The 17,359-nt window shown below is 59.6% G+C and overlaps 3 protein-coding genes across 3 annotated transcripts in view; 2 read left to right on the top strand and 1 right to left on the bottom strand.

Annotated features, from left to right (window-relative positions):
- The window catches only part of ACIN1 (apoptotic chromatin condensation inducer 1), a 17,798-nt gene extending 13,200 nt beyond the window's left edge, over positions 1–4,598 (top strand). The window contains exons 10-14 of the mRNA XM_082780407.1: positions 645–752; positions 1,382–1,489; positions 2,067–2,523; positions 3,151–3,251; positions 4,129–4,598. Coding sequence (XP_082636533.1) covers positions 645–752; positions 1,382–1,489; positions 2,067–2,523; positions 3,151–3,251; positions 4,129–4,584 — 1,230 coding nt within the window. The 3' untranslated portion in view covers positions 4,585–4,598. The remainder of the gene's footprint in view (positions 1–644; positions 753–1,381; positions 1,490–2,066; positions 2,524–3,150; positions 3,252–4,128) is intronic.
- Positions 4,599–5,186: 588 nt separating this feature from the next.
- NGDN (neuroguidin) lies at positions 5,187–10,281 on the top strand. The gene is made up of 10 exons (XM_082780584.1): positions 5,187–5,494; positions 5,610–5,681; positions 6,368–6,505; positions 7,242–7,326; positions 7,450–7,496; positions 7,610–7,721; positions 8,559–8,718; positions 9,405–9,552; positions 9,640–9,694; positions 9,787–10,281. The coding sequence occupies exons 1-10, from the start codon at positions 5,444–5,446 to the stop codon at positions 9,804–9,806; spliced, it is 888 nt and encodes a 295-aa protein (XP_082636710.1). The 5' UTR covers positions 5,187–5,443; the 3' UTR covers positions 9,807–10,281.
- Positions 10,282–10,392: 111 nt separating this feature from the next.
- Positions 10,393–15,170, bottom strand: LOC309888333 (dehydrogenase/reductase SDR family member 4-like). Its single transcript, XM_082780585.1, has 8 exons — positions 15,052–15,170; positions 13,874–14,051; positions 13,075–13,176; positions 12,912–12,982; positions 12,765–12,816; positions 11,401–11,535; positions 10,691–10,746; positions 10,393–10,596 (listed from the first exon to the last, which is right to left on the bottom strand). The coding sequence occupies exons 1-8, from the start codon at positions 15,099–15,101 to the stop codon at positions 10,482–10,484; spliced, it is 759 nt and encodes a 252-aa protein (XP_082636711.1). The 5' UTR covers positions 15,102–15,170; the 3' UTR covers positions 10,393–10,481.
- Between the last annotated feature and the right edge of the window lie 2,189 nt (positions 15,171–17,359).

Below are 17,359 nucleotides of genomic sequence, written 5' to 3'. Positions count from 1 at the left end.
AATTTGGGGGTTTTTGGGTCTGGGGAGTCCAAAAATGAGGGATTTGGGGTTTTTTTGGGGGGTCTTTAGACTCCAAAGATGGGGATTTGGGGGTTTAAAAACCCTTAAAATGAGGGATTTGGGGGTTTTGGATCCAAAAATGGGGATTTGGGGGTCTGGAATCCCTAAAACTGGGGATTTTGGGGGTTTTTGGTGTCTCGGGACTCCAAAAATGGGGATTTTTGAGTCTTGGGAGTCTAAAAATTAGGGATTTGGGTTTTTTTGGATCCAAAAATGGGGATTTTGGGGTCTGGACAGCCCTAAAGTGGGGATTTTTGGGTCTGGAACCCCTAAAATGGGGTCTGTGGGGTCTCAAAACTCCTAAAATTGGGGCTTTTGGGGGTTTTTGGTGTCTCGGCACTCCAAAAATGGGGATTTTTGAGTCTTGGGAGTCCAAACCTGAGGGATTTGGGGTTTTTGGGGGGTTTTCAGACTCTGAAAAACGGGATTTTGGGGTCTTGAAGCCCTAAAATGGGGATTTTTGGGTCTGGAACCCCTAAAACGGGGCCTGGGGGTGTCGGAACCTCCCCCAGTAGGGTCGGAGGGGTCGGGGGCCTGGCTTTTGGGGTGAAAAGCCCTAAAAAAGGTGAATTTCTTTGCCCCAGGTGCGTCCGTTCACGCTGGGGCAGCTGAAGGAGCTGCTGGGCCGCACCGGGACCCTGCGGGAGGACGGCTTCTGGATAGACAGGATCAAGTCCCACTGCTATGTCACGGTGAGATTAGGGGATTAATACGGGATTATTATGGGATTAGGGGGTCATTGGGGTCATTGGGGGGGCTATGGGGTCATATGGGGTCATTCTGGGGTCATTTGGGGTCACTCTGGGGGCTTCTGGATAGACAGGATCAAGTCCCACTGCTATGTCACGGTCAGATTAGGGGATTACTAGGGGATTAGGGGATTATTAGGGGATTAGGGGGTCATTGGGGGGTTATTGGGGTCCTTATGGTGTTTTTGGGGTGTTTTTGGGGCAGTTATCGGCTGTATATGGTGTTTTTGGGGTGTTATGGGATATTTTGGGGGTGTTTTGGGGGCATTTTTGGTGTTTCCGGTGTGTTTTGGGGGTTCTAACGCTGTTTTTGGGGTGTTTTGGGGGCGTTTTTGGGGTTCTGACTCTGTTTTTGGAGTGTTTTTGGGGTATTTATGGTGTTTTCGGGGTGGTTTTGGGGTTCTGACTCTGTTTCAGGGTATTTTGGGGGTATTTATGGCGTTTTTGTGGTGTTTCTGTGGTTCTGACTCTGTTTTGGGGTGTTTTGGGGGTGTTTTTGGGGTTCTGACCCTGTTTTTGGGGTGTTTTCGGGGTGTTTCGGGGTCCTGACCCTGTTTTTGGGTGTCCCGCAGTACTCGTCGGTGGAGGAGGCTGTGGCCACGCGGAACGCCCTGCACGGGGTGAAGTGGCCCCAGTCCAACCCCAAGCTGCTGGCGGCCGACTTCGCCGAGCAGGACGAGGTGGGGGGGGCGGGGGGGGATTTGGGGGGGTTATAGGGGGATTTGGGGGGGATTTGGGGTCTCTGGGGGGGATATGGGGGGATATGGGGGGTTATGGGGGGATATGGGGGGGTTATAGGGGGATATGGGGGGGTTATGGGGGGATTTGGGGGGGATATGGGGGGTTATGGGGTGGGTATGGGGGGATTTGGGGGGATATGGGGGGTTATGGGGTGGTTGTGGGGCGCTATGGGGTGGCTATGGGGTCTCTGTGGGGTGCTATGGGGGGATATGGGGTGGTTATGGGGGGATTTGGGGGGATATGGGGGGATTTGGGGGGGATTTGGGGTGGGTATGGGGGGTTATAGGGGGATATGGGGGGGTTATGGGGGGTTATGGGGCAGTTATGGGGTGCTATGGGGTGGTTTTGGGGTCTCTATGGGTCCCTATGGGGCTCTATGGGGTCTCTATGGGGCACTTATGGGGCTGGGGGGTCCCTATGGGTCCCTATGGGGTCCCCCTGCACTCCCCAGTGGGCGGAGCCACCCTTGGGGGGCGTGCCCCCCTCTAACCCCGCCCCTTTCCCCTCCCCCCCCAGCTGGACTTCCACCGGGGCCTCCCCTCCGACACCTCGTGGGCGGGGCCGGGCAGCGCAGGCTCCGCCCCCTCCCCCCTGGCCCCCCACCCCTCCCACCTGGGGCGGGGCGGGGGCGGGGGGGCGGGGCCGGGCGGCGGGGGGGCGGGGCCTGTCCCGGGGGGGGCGGGGCTGAGGGCGGAGCGCGAGCGGGCCCAGGCCCGGCGGGAGCGGGCGCGGGGGGAGCGGGAGTGGGACCGCGACAAGGCCCCGCCCCCCCGCTCGCCAAGCCCCGCCCCCGAGCCCGGAGGCCACGCCCACCACCACCACCACGGCGGAGGAGGGGGAGGCTCCGCCCACTCGGCCGCCGGAGGGGGCGGGGCTGGAGGAGGAGCCGCAGGGGGAGGGGCACGGCCACGCCCCCAGCGCGGAGGGGACAGGGAGAGGCCACGCCCACGGGAGGGGAGGGCGGAGAAGAGAGGTGAGGGGCGGGGCTTATGGGAAGGGGCGGGGCTTATGGGGAGGGGCTTGAGGGAAGGGGCGGGGCTTGGGGAGGGGGGCTGAAGGGGAGGGGAGGGGCCTAAGGGGAGGGGGTGGGGCTTGAGGGAGGGGTTAAATGGAAGGGGTGGGGCTTAAGGGAAGGGGGCGGGGTTCATGGGGAAGGGGAGGGGCCTAAGGAAAAGGGGAGGGGCTTAAAGAGATGGCTCGAAGGGGTGGGGCTTAATGGGAAAGGGGGAGGGGCTAAAAGGGGTAGGGGAGGGGTTAATGAAGAAGGGGCGGGGCTTAAAGGGAAGGGGAGGGGTTAAAGGGGGTGGGAGGGGCTTAAAGGGGCGGGAAAGGGAGGAGGGTACGGGGAAAGGGGCTAAAGAAATGGGAGGGGCTAAAGGGCGAGGGGCGTGGCTAAATGAATAGGGGAGGGGCTGAGGGTGGAGGGGGCGGGGTTTAAGTGGAGGTGGGCGGGGCTTGGAAGGATAGAATCGGGCTATAAAGGGAAAGGGGTGGGGCTAAAAGGGAAAGGGGCGGGGCTAAAGGGAAAGGGGCGGGGTTTATGGCTGTGGGCGGGGCTCAGTGGAGAAGGGGGCGTGTCCTGACGAGGCCCCGCCCCCAGAGAAGCCGCCCGAGGAGCCCCCGGCCAAGCTGTTGGACGACCTCTTCCGCAAGACCAAGGCGGCGCCCTGCATCTATTGGCTGCCGCTCACCGACAGCCAGGTGGGCGGGGCCTCGGGGGCGGGGTCACACCGAAGGGGCGTGGCCTCGGACAATGGGCGGGGTTGCAGCGTGGGCGGGGCCTCCCGAAAGGGGGCGTGAGGGGAAGGCACGCTGGGGCTTTAAGGGGAGGGGGCGTGGCTTAAAGGGAGGGGGCGTGGTCTAGGGAAGTGGGCGTGGTTATTAAAGGGGCGTGGTTATAGCCAGCGGTCGTGGTCACGGGGGTGGGCGTGGCTCCGAATGGGCGGGGCTTCCCCTTTGTGCTCCCTCCAAGTGCTTCTGTATAAGGGGGGTGGGCGGGGTTTGGAGGGAATGGGCGTGGCTTGTGGGTGCTGGGCGTGGCCTGGGGTGGGCGTGGCGACTTGGGGGGCGTGTCTACGGGGTGGGCGTGGCCTCTTTGTGTTCCCACCCCCCTCCTAACCCTGTATCTAAAGGGGTTGGAATGGGTTTTAGGGGGGTGGGCGTGGCCTAAAGCTAATGGGCGTGGTCTGATGTTTGTGGGAGGGGCCTAAGGTGGGCGTGGAGGCTTGGGGGCGTGGCTACGAGGTGGGCGGGGCCTCTTTGTGCCCCTGGTGTCACCCTAACCCTGGATCTAAGCGGGTTGTAGGGGGGTGGGCGGGGTTTTGAGGGGGTGGGCGTGACGTAGGGTTTGTGGGCATGGTCTACGGTGGGTGTGGCCATCTTGTGGGCGTGGCTACGAGGTGGGCGTGGCCTCTTTGCGCCCCTACTCCCACGCTAACTCTGGATCTGAGTGTGTTGTATTGGGTTGGGCGTGGTTTAAAGCTGGTGGGCGGGGCCTAGGCCGGCTGGGCGTGCCCCGGGGTGGGCGTGCCCTCTCGGTGGGCGTGCCTGACCGCAGGCCCCGCCCCTTTCCCCCCAGTTCATCCAGAAGCAGGCGGAGCGAGCGGCCCGGGCCCGGGAGCGGGAGCGGCGGCGCAAGGAGCAGGAGGAGGAGGAGCAGCGGCTGCGGGGGGGCGGGGCCAGCGCCAAGCGGGGCGGGGCCGGGGGCGGGGCCAGCTCGCGGGACCGCCCCCCTCCGCCCCCGCCCCCCCCGCCGCCCCCCCCGCCCTCCTCGCAAGGCTCCGCCCCCGGCTCCGCCCCCTCCTCCTCCTCCTCGGCCCCGCCCCCCCCCCTCCCGCCGGGACCCCCCCAAGCGCCGCAGCCGCAGCCGCAGCACCCCCCTGAGGGACCGGGGGGGGCGCCGCTGAACGGCCCCAAAAACAGCCTTTTTCCACCCAAAATCGCCACGGCCGCGCCCCTCGCCTCGCGCCCCCGCCCCCTCTCGGCCCCGCCCACCCGACCCGGCCCCTCCCCGCCCTCCCCCCCCCGCGGTTGAGAATAAAAAGAGAGAAGGAAGAAATTGGGTTTTTTGGGGGGGGATTGGGGTTTTTTGGGGGGAATTGGGGGTTTTTGGGGTCCTACAGGGGGTTATGGGGGAAGAAAAGTGGAAATGGGGTGTTTTTTGGGGGGGAATTGGGGGGTTTTGGGGGATTTGGAGGGGTTATGGGGGGGGTTTAAGGGGTTCTAGAGGGGGTTTTGGGGGAGATTTGGGGGAATTATGGGGGGATTTGCGGTTTTTTGGGGTCCTAGGGGGGGTTTGGGGGGATTATGGGGGGGTTTAAGGGGTCCCGGGGGGGTTGTGGGGGAATTTTGGGGGCTTATGGGGGTCTTGGGGGGGTCTAGGGATGGGTTATGGGGTCTGAGGGGGCTCTATGGGGGATTTTGGGAGGATTTTGGGGGATTTTGGGGGCTTTCTGGAGGGCTTTGTGGTACCTGAGGGGGGTTTGGGGTCTCTGAGCCCCCTCAGGACCCTCAGCCCCTTCCCCTCTGAGGCGTTTCCCGCCTCCGCACCCCATTGGTCGAGCCGCGCGTCAATCACTTCACCCCGCACTCCCATTGGTCGCTTCGCCTCGTTCGTCTCCGCCCCCACACGCGCTGCGAGGCACTTCCCGCCTCCGCTTCCCATTGGTCAATCTGTGCGTCAATCACCGCCCTCTGCCCTCCCACTGGTTCCTCCGCCTCTTTGATCCCCGCCCTCCCCACGCGCTGCCGTGAGGCGAAGTGGGCGGGACCCTCCCCGCCCGGCTCGCCCTCCCATTGGCCCAGCGGCCGCAGCGGCGCGTCCTGATTGGTTCAGCGGCCACGGCGGCGCGCTCTGATTGGCCGCCGCAATCCCCCTCAGAGGCGGCCGCAAGATGGCGGAGGTGGCGGAGGCCGTGGCGCTGCTGGGGGCGCTGAGGGAACAGGTGCGGCCCCAAAACCGGCCCAAATCGCCCCAAAACCGCCTCGGGAGGGTTCCCGGGACCCCAAAAAGGCCCGAAATGGCCCCAAAATGGGTGTTTTTCCCCCCCCCTCCCACAGGTGGCGGCGGTGACGGAGCACGGCCGGGGGCTGCTGAGGAGGCTGCGGGGCGGGGAGCTCCGCACGGACAAGGTACTGGGGGGGGAATTTGGGGTGAATTCGGGGGGTTTTGGGGTCCTGAGGGGGAATGGGAGAGGTTTGGGGGGAATTAGGAGGATATTGGGTGTTTTCAGGGGGAATTTGGGGGTCATGAGGGGGAATGGGGGGGGTTTGGGGGGAATTCAGGGGACTTTGGAGGTTTTAGGGGGAATTTGGGGGGTCTTGAGGGGAAATTGGGGGGGTTGGAGGGGATTTGGGGGCGGTTTGGGGGTCTTGGGGGGGATTTGGGGGAGTTTTGAGCGTCTTGAGGGGGAATTGAGGGGTTTTGGGGGGATTTTGGGGGTCTTGGGGGGGAATTGGGGGGATTTGGCAGGTCTTCGGGGGGAATTTGGGGTGTTTGGGGAGGAATTGGGAGATTTTGGGAGTCTTAAGGGGGAATTGGGGGATCTTGGGGGTCTTGAGGAGGAATTGGGAGGTTTTGGGGGGGATTTTGGGGGTCTTCAGGGGGAATTGAAGGCTGTTGGGGGTTTGGGAGGGATTTTGGGGGGAATTGGGAGGGATTTGGGTTCTTTGGAGTGGGTTTCAGGGTGATTTGGGTGGGATTTGGGTTCTTTGGGGGGGATTTGTGTTCCTTTGGTTGGGATTTGGTTTAATTTGGTTGGGATTTGTGTTGTTTGGCCGTGTTTTGGGGTGATTTCGGTGCCTTTTCGCCCCCCCAGGGCCTGTCCCTGCTGGGGGTGCGGGCGCAGGCGCTGCTGCAGTACCTGGGGGACCTGGGGCTGCTGCTGGCCACCAAGTGCCAGGGGGGGGCCCTGGGGGCGCTGCCGGCCCTGCCCCGCCTGCTGGAGACACGCCTGGTGAGGGGGCGGGGCCTACGGGAGGGGGCGGGGCCTGTGGGGGGCGGGGCCTGAGAGGGGAGGCTGGGATTGGCCGATATAGCGGGGGTGGGGGTAGGTAGGAGATGCATTAAGTGGCCCTTAAAGGGTTAAAAGGGCCCTTAAAGGGTTAAAAGGGGGGCGTGGCTAGAGAAAAGGGGCGTGGTCTGATCGAGGGGTGTGGCCTATGAGGTAGGCGGAGCCTGTGTGGGCGGGGCTTGGTGCAGGAGGTCAGGATTGGCTGATATATCATGGGTAGGGGCGGGGTGTGGGGGGTTAACCAGCTCTTAAAGGGGAAAAAAAGGGGGCGTGGTTATGTCTGGGGGCGTGGTCTAGTGAAGGGGCGGGGCCTATAGGGGGAGGAGCCTGGAAAAGGAGGCTGGGATTGGCTGTTACGCTGTGGGGGTGGGGGGTTAACCAGCCCTTAAAGGGTTAAAAGGGGGCGTGGCTTCATGCAGAGGGCATGGCCTGGTGGGAGGGTGTGGTCTGAACCGGGGGCGTGGCCTGAGGTGGGCGTGGTTTCCACAAAGGGGGCGTGGCCTTGAGGTATAGGGAGGGACCCAATAGCCCCAGTGCTGATTGAGGGGGAGGGGGCGTGGCTTTACGGAAAGGGCGTGGCCTAACGGGTGGGCGTGGCTTCGGGGAAAGAGGCGTGCCTTCGAGCAAAGGGGGCGTGGCCTCACAGGGGTGGTTTTTGGGGTGAATTCTGGCCGTTTAGGTGCTGGAGAAGTCGCGCCCCATGGAGCTGCGCCTGCGCTACCACCTGGACAAGCTGCTGCGGGCGGCCGCCGCCGGGGCGCCGGGTGGGCCAAAATCCCCCGAATTCACCCCAAAAATCCCCTCCCCCTGAACCCCAAAATCCCTTAGATTTGCCCCAAAAAGTCCCGCTGGCGGACGCTTGATTGACAGCTGTCAATCACCCCCAGGAGCCAACGACCCGCTGCGCTTCCGGCCCCAGCCCGGCAACATGGGGGTGAGCAGGGGGAGGTTTTGGGGGGGATTGGGGGGATTTTGGTCAATTTTGGGGGGGTTTGATCGATTTTTGGGGGGTTTTGGGTCAATTTTGGGGGTTTTTGGGGTTCCTAGGATGAAGAGGAGGAGGAGGAGGAGGATGAGGAGGGGCCGAGCGCGACGAAGGCCCCGGGGCTGGGGGGCGGGCGGCGCTACGTGCCCCCCCGCCTCGTGCCCGTGCAGTACGGTAAGCCTAATCCCGCATAATCCCACCTAATCTCTCCTTAATCCCCCGTAATCCATCCATAATCCTTCATTACACCCCCAAATCCCCCTTAAATTCCCCATTATTCTTCCTTAATCCTTGTATTTTCTCCCTAAACGCCCCATAATGCCCCCAAACTCCCAATAATCCCTGTTTTCCCTCAAAATCTACATAATCCCACTCTTTCCCTATAATCCCACCCTAATCGTTCATAATCCCTCTGAAATTCCTCAATTTTCCCCCAAAATACCCCTAATCCTCCCATAATCCCCCTAATTCCTCCATTTTTATTCCCAATCCCCCGATACTGCCACCCTAATCCCCACAACCCGTCTTTAATCCCCCTAATCCTGCAATAATCCCCCTAATTCCACCCTTATTCCCTATAATCCCTGTATAATTCCTTCATTTTCCACTCTAATCCATCCTAATCCCTCCATAATCTCTTCTAATGCCCCATAATCCCCTCTAATCCGCCCAAACCCTCTCTTATTCCCCATGATCCCTCCATAATTCCACCTAATGCCCCATAATCCTTCCCCGACCCCCCTAATCCCCCTTAATCCCACCTTTATTCCCCATAATCCCTCCATAATTCCTTCATTGTCCCCCGTAACCCTCCCCTAATCCCTCCCCAGCCCCTTCCCGACCCCCATAATCCCGCCTAATCCCCCCTAATCCCCCTTAATCTCGCCCTTATTCCCCATAATGCCTCCATAATTCCTTCATTGTCCCCCCTAATCCCTCCCCAGCCCCTCCCCGACCCCTCTAATCCCCTCTAATCCCGCCTAATCCCCCTCAATCCCGCCCTAATCCCAGACGAGGCGGGCCCTGAGCGGGAGCAGCGGGCGCTGGCGGCAGCGCGGCGCCGGGCCCTGGGCAGCGCCCTGGTGCGGGAGCTGCGGGAGGAGCTGGGCGACGCCCCCGAGGAGGTGGGCGGGGCCAACGGGCTCCGCCCCTCGCGGGAGGAGGAGCAGCGGTGAGCAGGCCACGCCCCCAGACCTTCAGCCCCGCCCCTTGCCACGTAGCTCCGCCCCCTGCTCCATGTATGGCATCTGTAGGTCCATTTCCCTGCCCTATGGGGGGGAGGTTGAGGCTGGGGGTGCCCACAGGCCACGCCCCCTCCCTCAAGGCCACGCCCCTTTAGGCCACGCCCCTTTTCTGTAAGCCACGCCCATACATTAAGGCCACGCCCTTTCGTTACCCTACTTCCCTTATAGGAAAGATGGAGGGGGGAGGGCTAAGGACTAGAGGCCACGCCCCTCGGGAAGCCACACCCCTTTCATTAAGCCACGCCCACTGTTATACACCAACCAGACCACGCCCCCTTTAAAAGCCACACCCCCTTTTCAAGACCACGCCCCCTCCCTGTATAGCACAAAGGGGAGGGAGGAGATTGAGGCCACACCCCTCCCTTTAGACCACGCCCACCACCAAGCCACGCCCCCTCTCTTCTAACCCCACCCCTGAAGGCCACGCCCACGCAGACCACACCCATTTATGCTACACCTCTTTAAGCCACGCCCCCTTTCCCCTCCCACTCCACCACCCTATAGGCCCACACCCCCTCCCAGCCCACTCCCCTCGCAGGCCACGCCCTCTATCCTTAAACCACGCCCCCCGGGCACCAAGCCCCGCCACCTGACGCCAGGCCCCGCCCCCCAGGACCCGCCTGGAGGAGTCCCTGCTGGTGCGGCTGGCCGAGACGCGGCAGCAGCGGGCGCAGCGGCGCCGCCGGGCCCTGGGGGCGCCCCCCCTGGACTCCATCACCCATTTTGGAGCCGCCCCCGCCCTGCTGGGAGCCCCCGAGCAGGTGGGAGCCCCCCGAGACCCTCCCCGCCCCCCCCAGCACCCATGGGTGCCCCCTCTCACCCCCCTCCCCCCCCCCCCCTCCTTACAGGTGGCGCCCAAGAGGAGGAAGACGCTGGCCAAGAGGGGGAGGGGCCGGCGGCGGGGTGAGTCCTCCAGGATCCCAGCAGCCCCTGCGGGTGGCGGCGCCGCTCCTCGTGGCGCTGCTGCCTCATCTCGTCTGTCCTCCTTCCTGCAGGTGGCCGGAGGAGGCGCTGAGCCCCGACCCCCCCCGAATAAAGGCTGCGTTGGGAGAGGATCGTTAGTGCTGGGGTTAATTAATGGGGCTAATTGGGGATGCCAGGAGGCAAGATGGCCGCCTGGGCATCAAGGTTGCCATGGGGATGGGGAAAGGATGGCTGCCAGGAGCCAAGATGGCTGCCAGGGCATCATGGTTGCCATGGGGATGGCCCTAAGATGCCTGCCAGGTTCCAATATGGCTGCCAGGCCTTCAGGGTTGCCATGGTGATAGTCAAACAATGACTGCCAGGCCCTAAGATGGCTGCCAGCTTCCAACATGGCTGCCACGCCCTCCGGGTTGCCACAGCAACAGCACCAAGAGGGCTGCCAGGTCCCAAAATGGCCGCCCAGCCCTCACCGTTGCTATGGCAACAGCCCCAAGATGGCTGCCCCCATGGGGACAAGATGGCTGCCCACCCCCATTGACACCAAGGGTAGGCCCCAAGATGGCTGCCCCCACTGGGCGCCGCCATCTTGCCCCTCCTCACCTCCTCCCCCCACACACACAAAATGGCGGCCCCCACAGTGCCCCATGGGGGCCGCCATCTTGTCCCCGAGCCATTAGGCCAATCAGAGGGGGTTTTATTGGCGGCGAAACGCCCCGAATCCACCCGAAATGGCCCCAAAACCGCCCGAAACGCCCCCAAAGCCCCCCTAGAGGCGGGAGGGGGCGCCCCCGGCCACCACCACGGTCTCCCCGACCACGTAGGAGGCGGCGGGCGAGCACAGGAAGGTCACCACCGAGGCCACGTCCGACGGCGTCCCCAGCCTGGGGGAGGGGAGGGGCAAAAGGGGGCGTGGCTGGGGTTAACCACGCCCCCTTGGGATCTTGGCCACGCCCCCTTGGGTTTGGCCCCGCCCACCTGTCGATGCCCATTTTGCTCATCACTGCCTGGCAGCGCTCCTCGTCCTCCCACAGCTGTGAGGCAAAGTGGTGACGTCATGGCCACGCCCACCACCGTTAGGCCACGCCCGTTATCGTTAGGCCACGCCCACTACCCCCCCACCCTGTAGGCTCCACCCAATCCCCTTCCCACCCCGTAATCCCCACCTGAGACCAAGCCACGCCCACCACCAAGCCCCTCCCAGTCTTTAAACCACGCCCGTTTAGCCACACCCCTTCAGGCTCCGCCCCCTTTCAAGCCACACCCACTTCATTAGGCCACACCCCAATAACCCATCCCCGATAACCCACACCCCAATAACCCATTACACCATTTAAGCCCCTCCCACTCAGACCACACCCCTCAGACCACGCCCCTTTTAAGCCACTCCCCATTAGGCCACGCCCCCTTTAGGCCACACACCCCCCCTCATTAGGCCAAACCCCAAAAAAAACCACCCCCCAATAACCCATTACACCATTTAAGCCCCGCCCACTAGGACCACACCCATCAGACCACGCCCCCTTCATTAGGCCACACCCCAAAAAAACACCCCCCAATAACCCACCCCCTGATAACCCCCACCCCAACAAACCACTACAGGATCTAAGCCCCTCCCCCTCAGACCACGCCCCTCCGACCACGCCCCCTTTAGGCCCCGCCCCCTCCCTCAGGCCCCGCCCCCTCACCGCGGCGCTGAAGCGCGTCCGGACGAGGCCGGGGGCGACGGCGTTGATGCGGACGCCGCGGGGCCGCAGCTCCGGGGCCAGCGCCTTCAGCAGCCCCAGCAGCGCCGCCTTGCTCACGCTGTAGGGGCCCAGCGCCTGCGCGGTGACGTCAGCGTGACGTCAGCGTGACGTCATCGTCACGTCATCAGCAGCAAGTTAGCCCGTTATGGTAATTAGCCCGTAATTAGCGTCGGGGTTGTCGGGGTTGTGGGGGGTGTTAGCGGTGTCGGCGCCGTCCCGTAGTCGCCGTCCATCCCATAATTACAGCCCGTAATTAATTAATTAACAGCCCGTAATTAATTATAGACGTCCCGTAATTAATTATAGACGTCCTGTAATTAATTATTGCCATCCCCTAATTGCTATTCCGTAATTATCATCATCATTCCATCATTGTCATCGTCATCGTTGTCATCATCGTCGTTATTCCGTCGCCATCCATCCCATAATTCCATCCCATAATTAATTATTGGCATCATGTAATTAATTAATTGACATCCCATAATTAATTATCACCATCCCGTAATTAATTCTCGCCATCCCCTAATGGCCATCCCATAATGATCATCATCATTTTGTCATTGTCATCGTCATTGTCGTCATCTTCTTCATCATCATCATTTTCTTCATCTTCATCATCTTCATTGTTGTCATCATCTTCATCATCACATCATCTTCATCATCTTCGTCATCATCATCATTTTCATCTTCATCTTCCTCTTCATCATGTCATTATCATCTTTATCTTAATCTTCCTCATCATCTTCATCTTCATCATCATCACATCATCTTCATCATCTTCATCATTGTGTCATCGTCATCATCTTCATCTTCCTCATCATGACGTCATCATCATCATCATCCTCTTCATCATCTTCATCCTCATCACCACGTCGTCATCATCATCTTAATCTTCATCATCTTCATCTTCATCATCATCATCCTCATCATCGTGTCATTATCATTTTCATCTTCATCATCTTCATCCTCATCATCACATCATCACCATCTTAATCTTCGTCCATCATCATCTTCATCTTCTTCATCATCATCATCATCGTTATCTCCATCTTCATCATCACGTCACTGTCTTCATCTTCATCTTCATCCTCATCATCACGTCATTATCATTATCTTCATCATCATCTTCATCATCATCATCGTCGTCATCGTTACCATGTCATTGTCATCGTCATCATCGTCATCATCATCGTCCATCCCCCTCCCCCTAAGCCCCTCCCCTCCCCCTAAGCCCCTCCCCCTTCCCTTAAGCCCCTCCCCCTCCACTAAGCCCCTCCCCCTCCCTCAAGCCCCGCCCCACTCACCGGGAAGGGCATGTACCCGGCCAACGAGGACACCAGCACGATGGCCCCGCCCCTGCGCGACAGACCAATGAGGCGTCACCGGGGAGGAGCCTGACCTCCTCCAGGCCCCGCCCCCTTTTCCCCAAGCCCCGCCCCCTTTGCCCTCACCCCCTGCGCTCCATGTGGGGCACCACCAGCTTGACCAGCATGGCCGCCGCCGTCACGTTCACCTGGAAGATCTGAGGGGCGTGGTTACAAAACAGGGGGGCGGGGCCTAACAGGGCGTGGTCACACAAAGGGGGCGGGGCTTAGGGGAAGGGGGCGGGGCCACCTTCTCCCAGGCTTCCTCCTCGGCGTCCAGGGCGCTGCCCATCACGGGGTTGACGGCGGCGTTGGACACCAGGATGTCGACGCCCCCGTACGTGTCCAGGGCCTGCCCCATAGATCAGTGGGGCGCCCCATAGGTCAGGGGGGTGCCCCATAGGGCCGTGGGGTGCCCCATAGGGCCGTGGGGCCACACAGTGACCCATAGGGCCATAGGAGCCCCATAGAGCCCCATAGATCCCATAGATTACCACAGCGCCCCATAGATCCGTGGGGTGCCCCATAAGTCTGTGGGGTGCCTCATAGGGCCATGGGACCCCAAAAAAGCCCCCCAGCACCCCAGAGATCCGTGGGGCCACCCCAACCCCATAGCACCCCTCCAGCCCCATAACCACCCCCAGCCCCATAACTACCCCATAACCCCATAACCACCCCAAAACCACCCCAAAACCACCCCATAACCCCACCCTGTGACCTCATAACCCCCTCCCAGCCCCATATCTCCAGCCCCACACCCCCCCTGACCCCATAACCACCCCATAACCCCCCCCAACCCTATAACTCCCTCCCAGCCCCACATCACCCCACAACCCCTTACCCACCCCATAACCCCCCTGGCCCCATAACCACCCCAAAACCACCCCATAACCCCCCATAACCCCTCCCCGTGACCCCATAACCCCCTCCCAGCCCCACATCTCCACCCCCATGCCCCCCTCCCAGCCCCACACCCACCCCACAACCCCCCCCCGACCCCATAACCACCCCATAACCCCCCCCCCGACCCCACAACCCCCCCGGCTGACCGTCTGCACCAGGCGCTGGCGGTCTTGGGGCCGCCCCACGTGGCAGACGACCCCGGTGGCCTCGAGGCCGCGGCCCCGCAGCTGCCCCACGGCCGCCTCCACCCGGGGGGCCCGCCGCGAGCTCAGCACCACCCGCGCCCCCGCCGCCCCCAGCGCCGCCGCCACCGCCAGCCCGATCCTGGGGGGGTGTGGGGGGGCGTATGGGGGGGATACGGGGTCATTATGGGGGGATACGGGGGGATATGGGGGGGTTATGGGGGGATATGGGGGGGTATGGGGGGGATATGGGGTCATTATGGGGGGATACGGGGGGATACGGGGGGATATGGGGGGGATACGGGGTCATTGTGGGGGGATATGGGGGGATAGGGGGGGATATGGGGTCATTATGGGGTCATTATGGGGGGTTATGGGGTGATATGGGGGGTTGTGGGGTCATTATGGGGGGATATGGGGGGTTAGGGGGTGATATGGGGTCATTATGGGGGGATATGGGGTCATTATGGGGGGATATGGGGGGTTATGGGGGGGTTAGGGGGTGATATGGGGGGTTATGGGGTCATTATGGGGTCATTGTGGGGAGTTAGGGGTGATATGGGGGGGTTCTGGGGTCAATATGGGGTCATTATGGGGGGGTTTGGGGGGGTTATGGGGTCATTATGGGGGGTTAGGGGGGAATATGGGGCAATATGTGGGGTTATGGGGTGATAGGGGGGGTTATGGGGGGGTTAGGGGGTCGTTATGGGGGGTTATGGGGTGATATGGGGGGTTATGGGGGGGTTGTGGGGTGATATGGAGTCATTGTGGGGTCATTATGGGGTCATTATGGGGGGTTGGGGTGGTTATGGGGTAATATGAGGGGGATGTGGGGTCATTATGTGGTGATATGGGGGGCTTTGGGGCCACTATGGGGTGATATTTGGGGTTCTGGGGGGGGATATGGGGGTTTATGGGGTTGTTATGGGGTCGTTATGGGGTATTACGGGGCAATGTGGGGGGTTATGGGGTGGTTTCGGGGTCCCTATGGGGGGCTATGGGGGGCTATGGGGTCTCTATGGGGGATTATGGGGGGTTATGGGGTCACTATGAGGTGGGATTACGGGGGATTACGGGGGATTACGGGGGATTATGGGGGATTATGGGGGATTAGGGCTGTTGGGGGCATTCCGGGCCCTCACCCATCGGTGGCGGCGGTGACCAGCGCCACCTTCCCGGCCAGCAACGCCATCGCGCCCCTCTGCTGGGGGGCGGGGCCGGACGTGACGTCACTGCCAGGGGGGCGGGGACTAAACAAAGAGGGCAAAGGTGTGAGGACGCGTCCTCTGCGGGACTTCCGGGGCTCACTTCCGGGTTTAGAACCCCCACTTCCGGGCTATGTAGCCACACTTCCGGCTTTTCTTGCCCCACATCCGGGTCCGGAAGGGGAACTTCCGCCCAAACTAGGGGGAGGGAAGGGGGCGGGGCTAAAGGGAGGCACCGCCCCCCCTGGGGTTTAGTGGGGTTCCCAGGGGATTGTGGGATATTGGGGGCGTTATTGGGGAAAATTTGAGGGATTTGGGGGTTTTTGAGGGGTTTATTGGGGTTTTGGGGGGATTATGGGGTTTTTGAGGTGTTTTAGGGGCAAATTTTGAGGGATTTAGGGATTTCTGAGGGGTTTATTGGGTTTTTGTGGGGATTCTGGGATTTTTGAGGTGTTTTAGGGGCAAATTTTGAAGGATTTGGGGAGTTTTCAGGGCTTTATTCTTTGGGGGTGGTCTTGAGGGCGTTTTGAGGGGGTTATTGGGGAAAATTTGAGGGATTTGGGGATTTTTGAGGGGTTTATTGGGGTTTTGGGGATATGGGGGAATTTTGAGGGGTTTATTGGGGAAAATTTGAGAGATTTGGGGTTTATAGGGGTTTCTGGGAGGGATTATGCGATATTATTGGGGGTTACTGGGGAAATTTGGGGGGATTTGGGGATTTCTGAGGCGTTTATTGGGGTTTGGGGAGGACTGGGATTTTTGAGGCATTTTAGGGGCAAATTTTGAGGGATTTGGGGATTTTTTTAAGTTTTTATTGAGGTTTTGGGTATTATGGGATTTTTGTGGGGTTTATTGGGGAACTTTTGAGGGATTTGGGGATTTTTGAGGGGTTTTAGGGGAAACTAAAGGTTTCTCACTAAAGGTTTCTTACCTTTTTAACAGCAATTTAAATGTTTCTCATGCTCTTTAACGGCATTTTAAACTTTTTAAACCACATTTAAATGTATTTTTACAAGTTTTTCACCCTTTTGACAGTAATTTTAAATGTTTCTCACCTTTTTAATGGTAACTTTAAAGGTTTCTTACCTTTTTAACAGCAATTTAGATGTTTCTTATCCTTTTTTATGGTAATTTAAATGTTTCTCATGCTTTTTAACGGCGTTTTAAACATTTTCCACCACATTTAAATGTATTTTTTAAAGTTTCTCACCCTTTTAATGCTAATTTTAAACACCTCTCCCCCTCCTTAACGGTAATTTGAATCATTTCTCGCTCTTTGATGGTAATTTTAAAGGTTTCTTGCCTTTTTAACAGTAATTTAAACGTTTCTCATGCTTTTAACCGTTTTTTAAACATTTTTACCACATTTAAATATATTTTTACGAGTTTCTCACCCTTTTAATGGTAATTTAGACACCTCTCCCCCTTTTTAATGGCAATTTGAATCATTTCTCACTCTTTGATGGCAATTTTAAAGGTTTCTTGCCTTTTTAACGGTAATTTAAACATTTCTCATACTTTTAACCGTTTTTTAAACATTTTTTTACCACATTTAAATATATCTTTAAAAGCTTTTAACCTTTTTAATGGTAATTTAGACACCTCTCCCCCTTTTTAATAATAATTTGAATCATTTCTCACCTTTTTATCGTCCCTCAGAGCCGCCCCCTGCCCTTTCTCCTCAGCGCTTCCCGCCCTTTTGAGGCCCCGCCCCCTCCCCCTCAGCCCTTCCCGCCCTTTTGAGGCCCCGCCCCCTCGCTTCCCGCCCTTTTTAGCCCCGCCCCCTGCCCGGGGCCATGGCGGCGCCCCCCCCCTCGGACTGGTTCCACTGCAACCGCTGCTACCGCCAGGAGGGCGCCGGCTTCTGCCTCACCTCCTGCGGGCACCTCCTCTGCCAGCGCTGCCTGGGGGCAGGTAATAACCCCGTAAAATGGGTGTGAAAGGGGTCCCCCGGGCCTTTAATGTCATGAAATGGCGGCTGAAGGGGGTCTGTCAAAAGTTTTACCTCATAAATTGGATGTTAAAGGGGTCCCTCAGTCCTTAATCCCATAAAATGGGTGTGAAAGGGGTCCCCCGGGCCTTTAATGTCGTGAAGTGGAAGCACAAAGGGGGCTGCCAAGGGTTTTACCTCATAAAATGGGTGTAAAAGGGGTTCCCTGGTCCCTGAATGTCATGAAATGGCGGCTGGAGGGGGTCTGTCAAAAGTTTTACCTCATAAAATGGGTGTGAAAGGGGTCCCTCAGTC

This window comes from Aythya marila, assembly GCF_965140915.1.
Source record: "Aythya marila genome assembly, chromosome: 28".
NCBI lineage: Eukaryota > Metazoa > Chordata > Aves > Anseriformes > Anatidae > Aythya > Aythya marila.
This window is presented reverse-complemented; position numbering and strand designations above follow the sequence as displayed.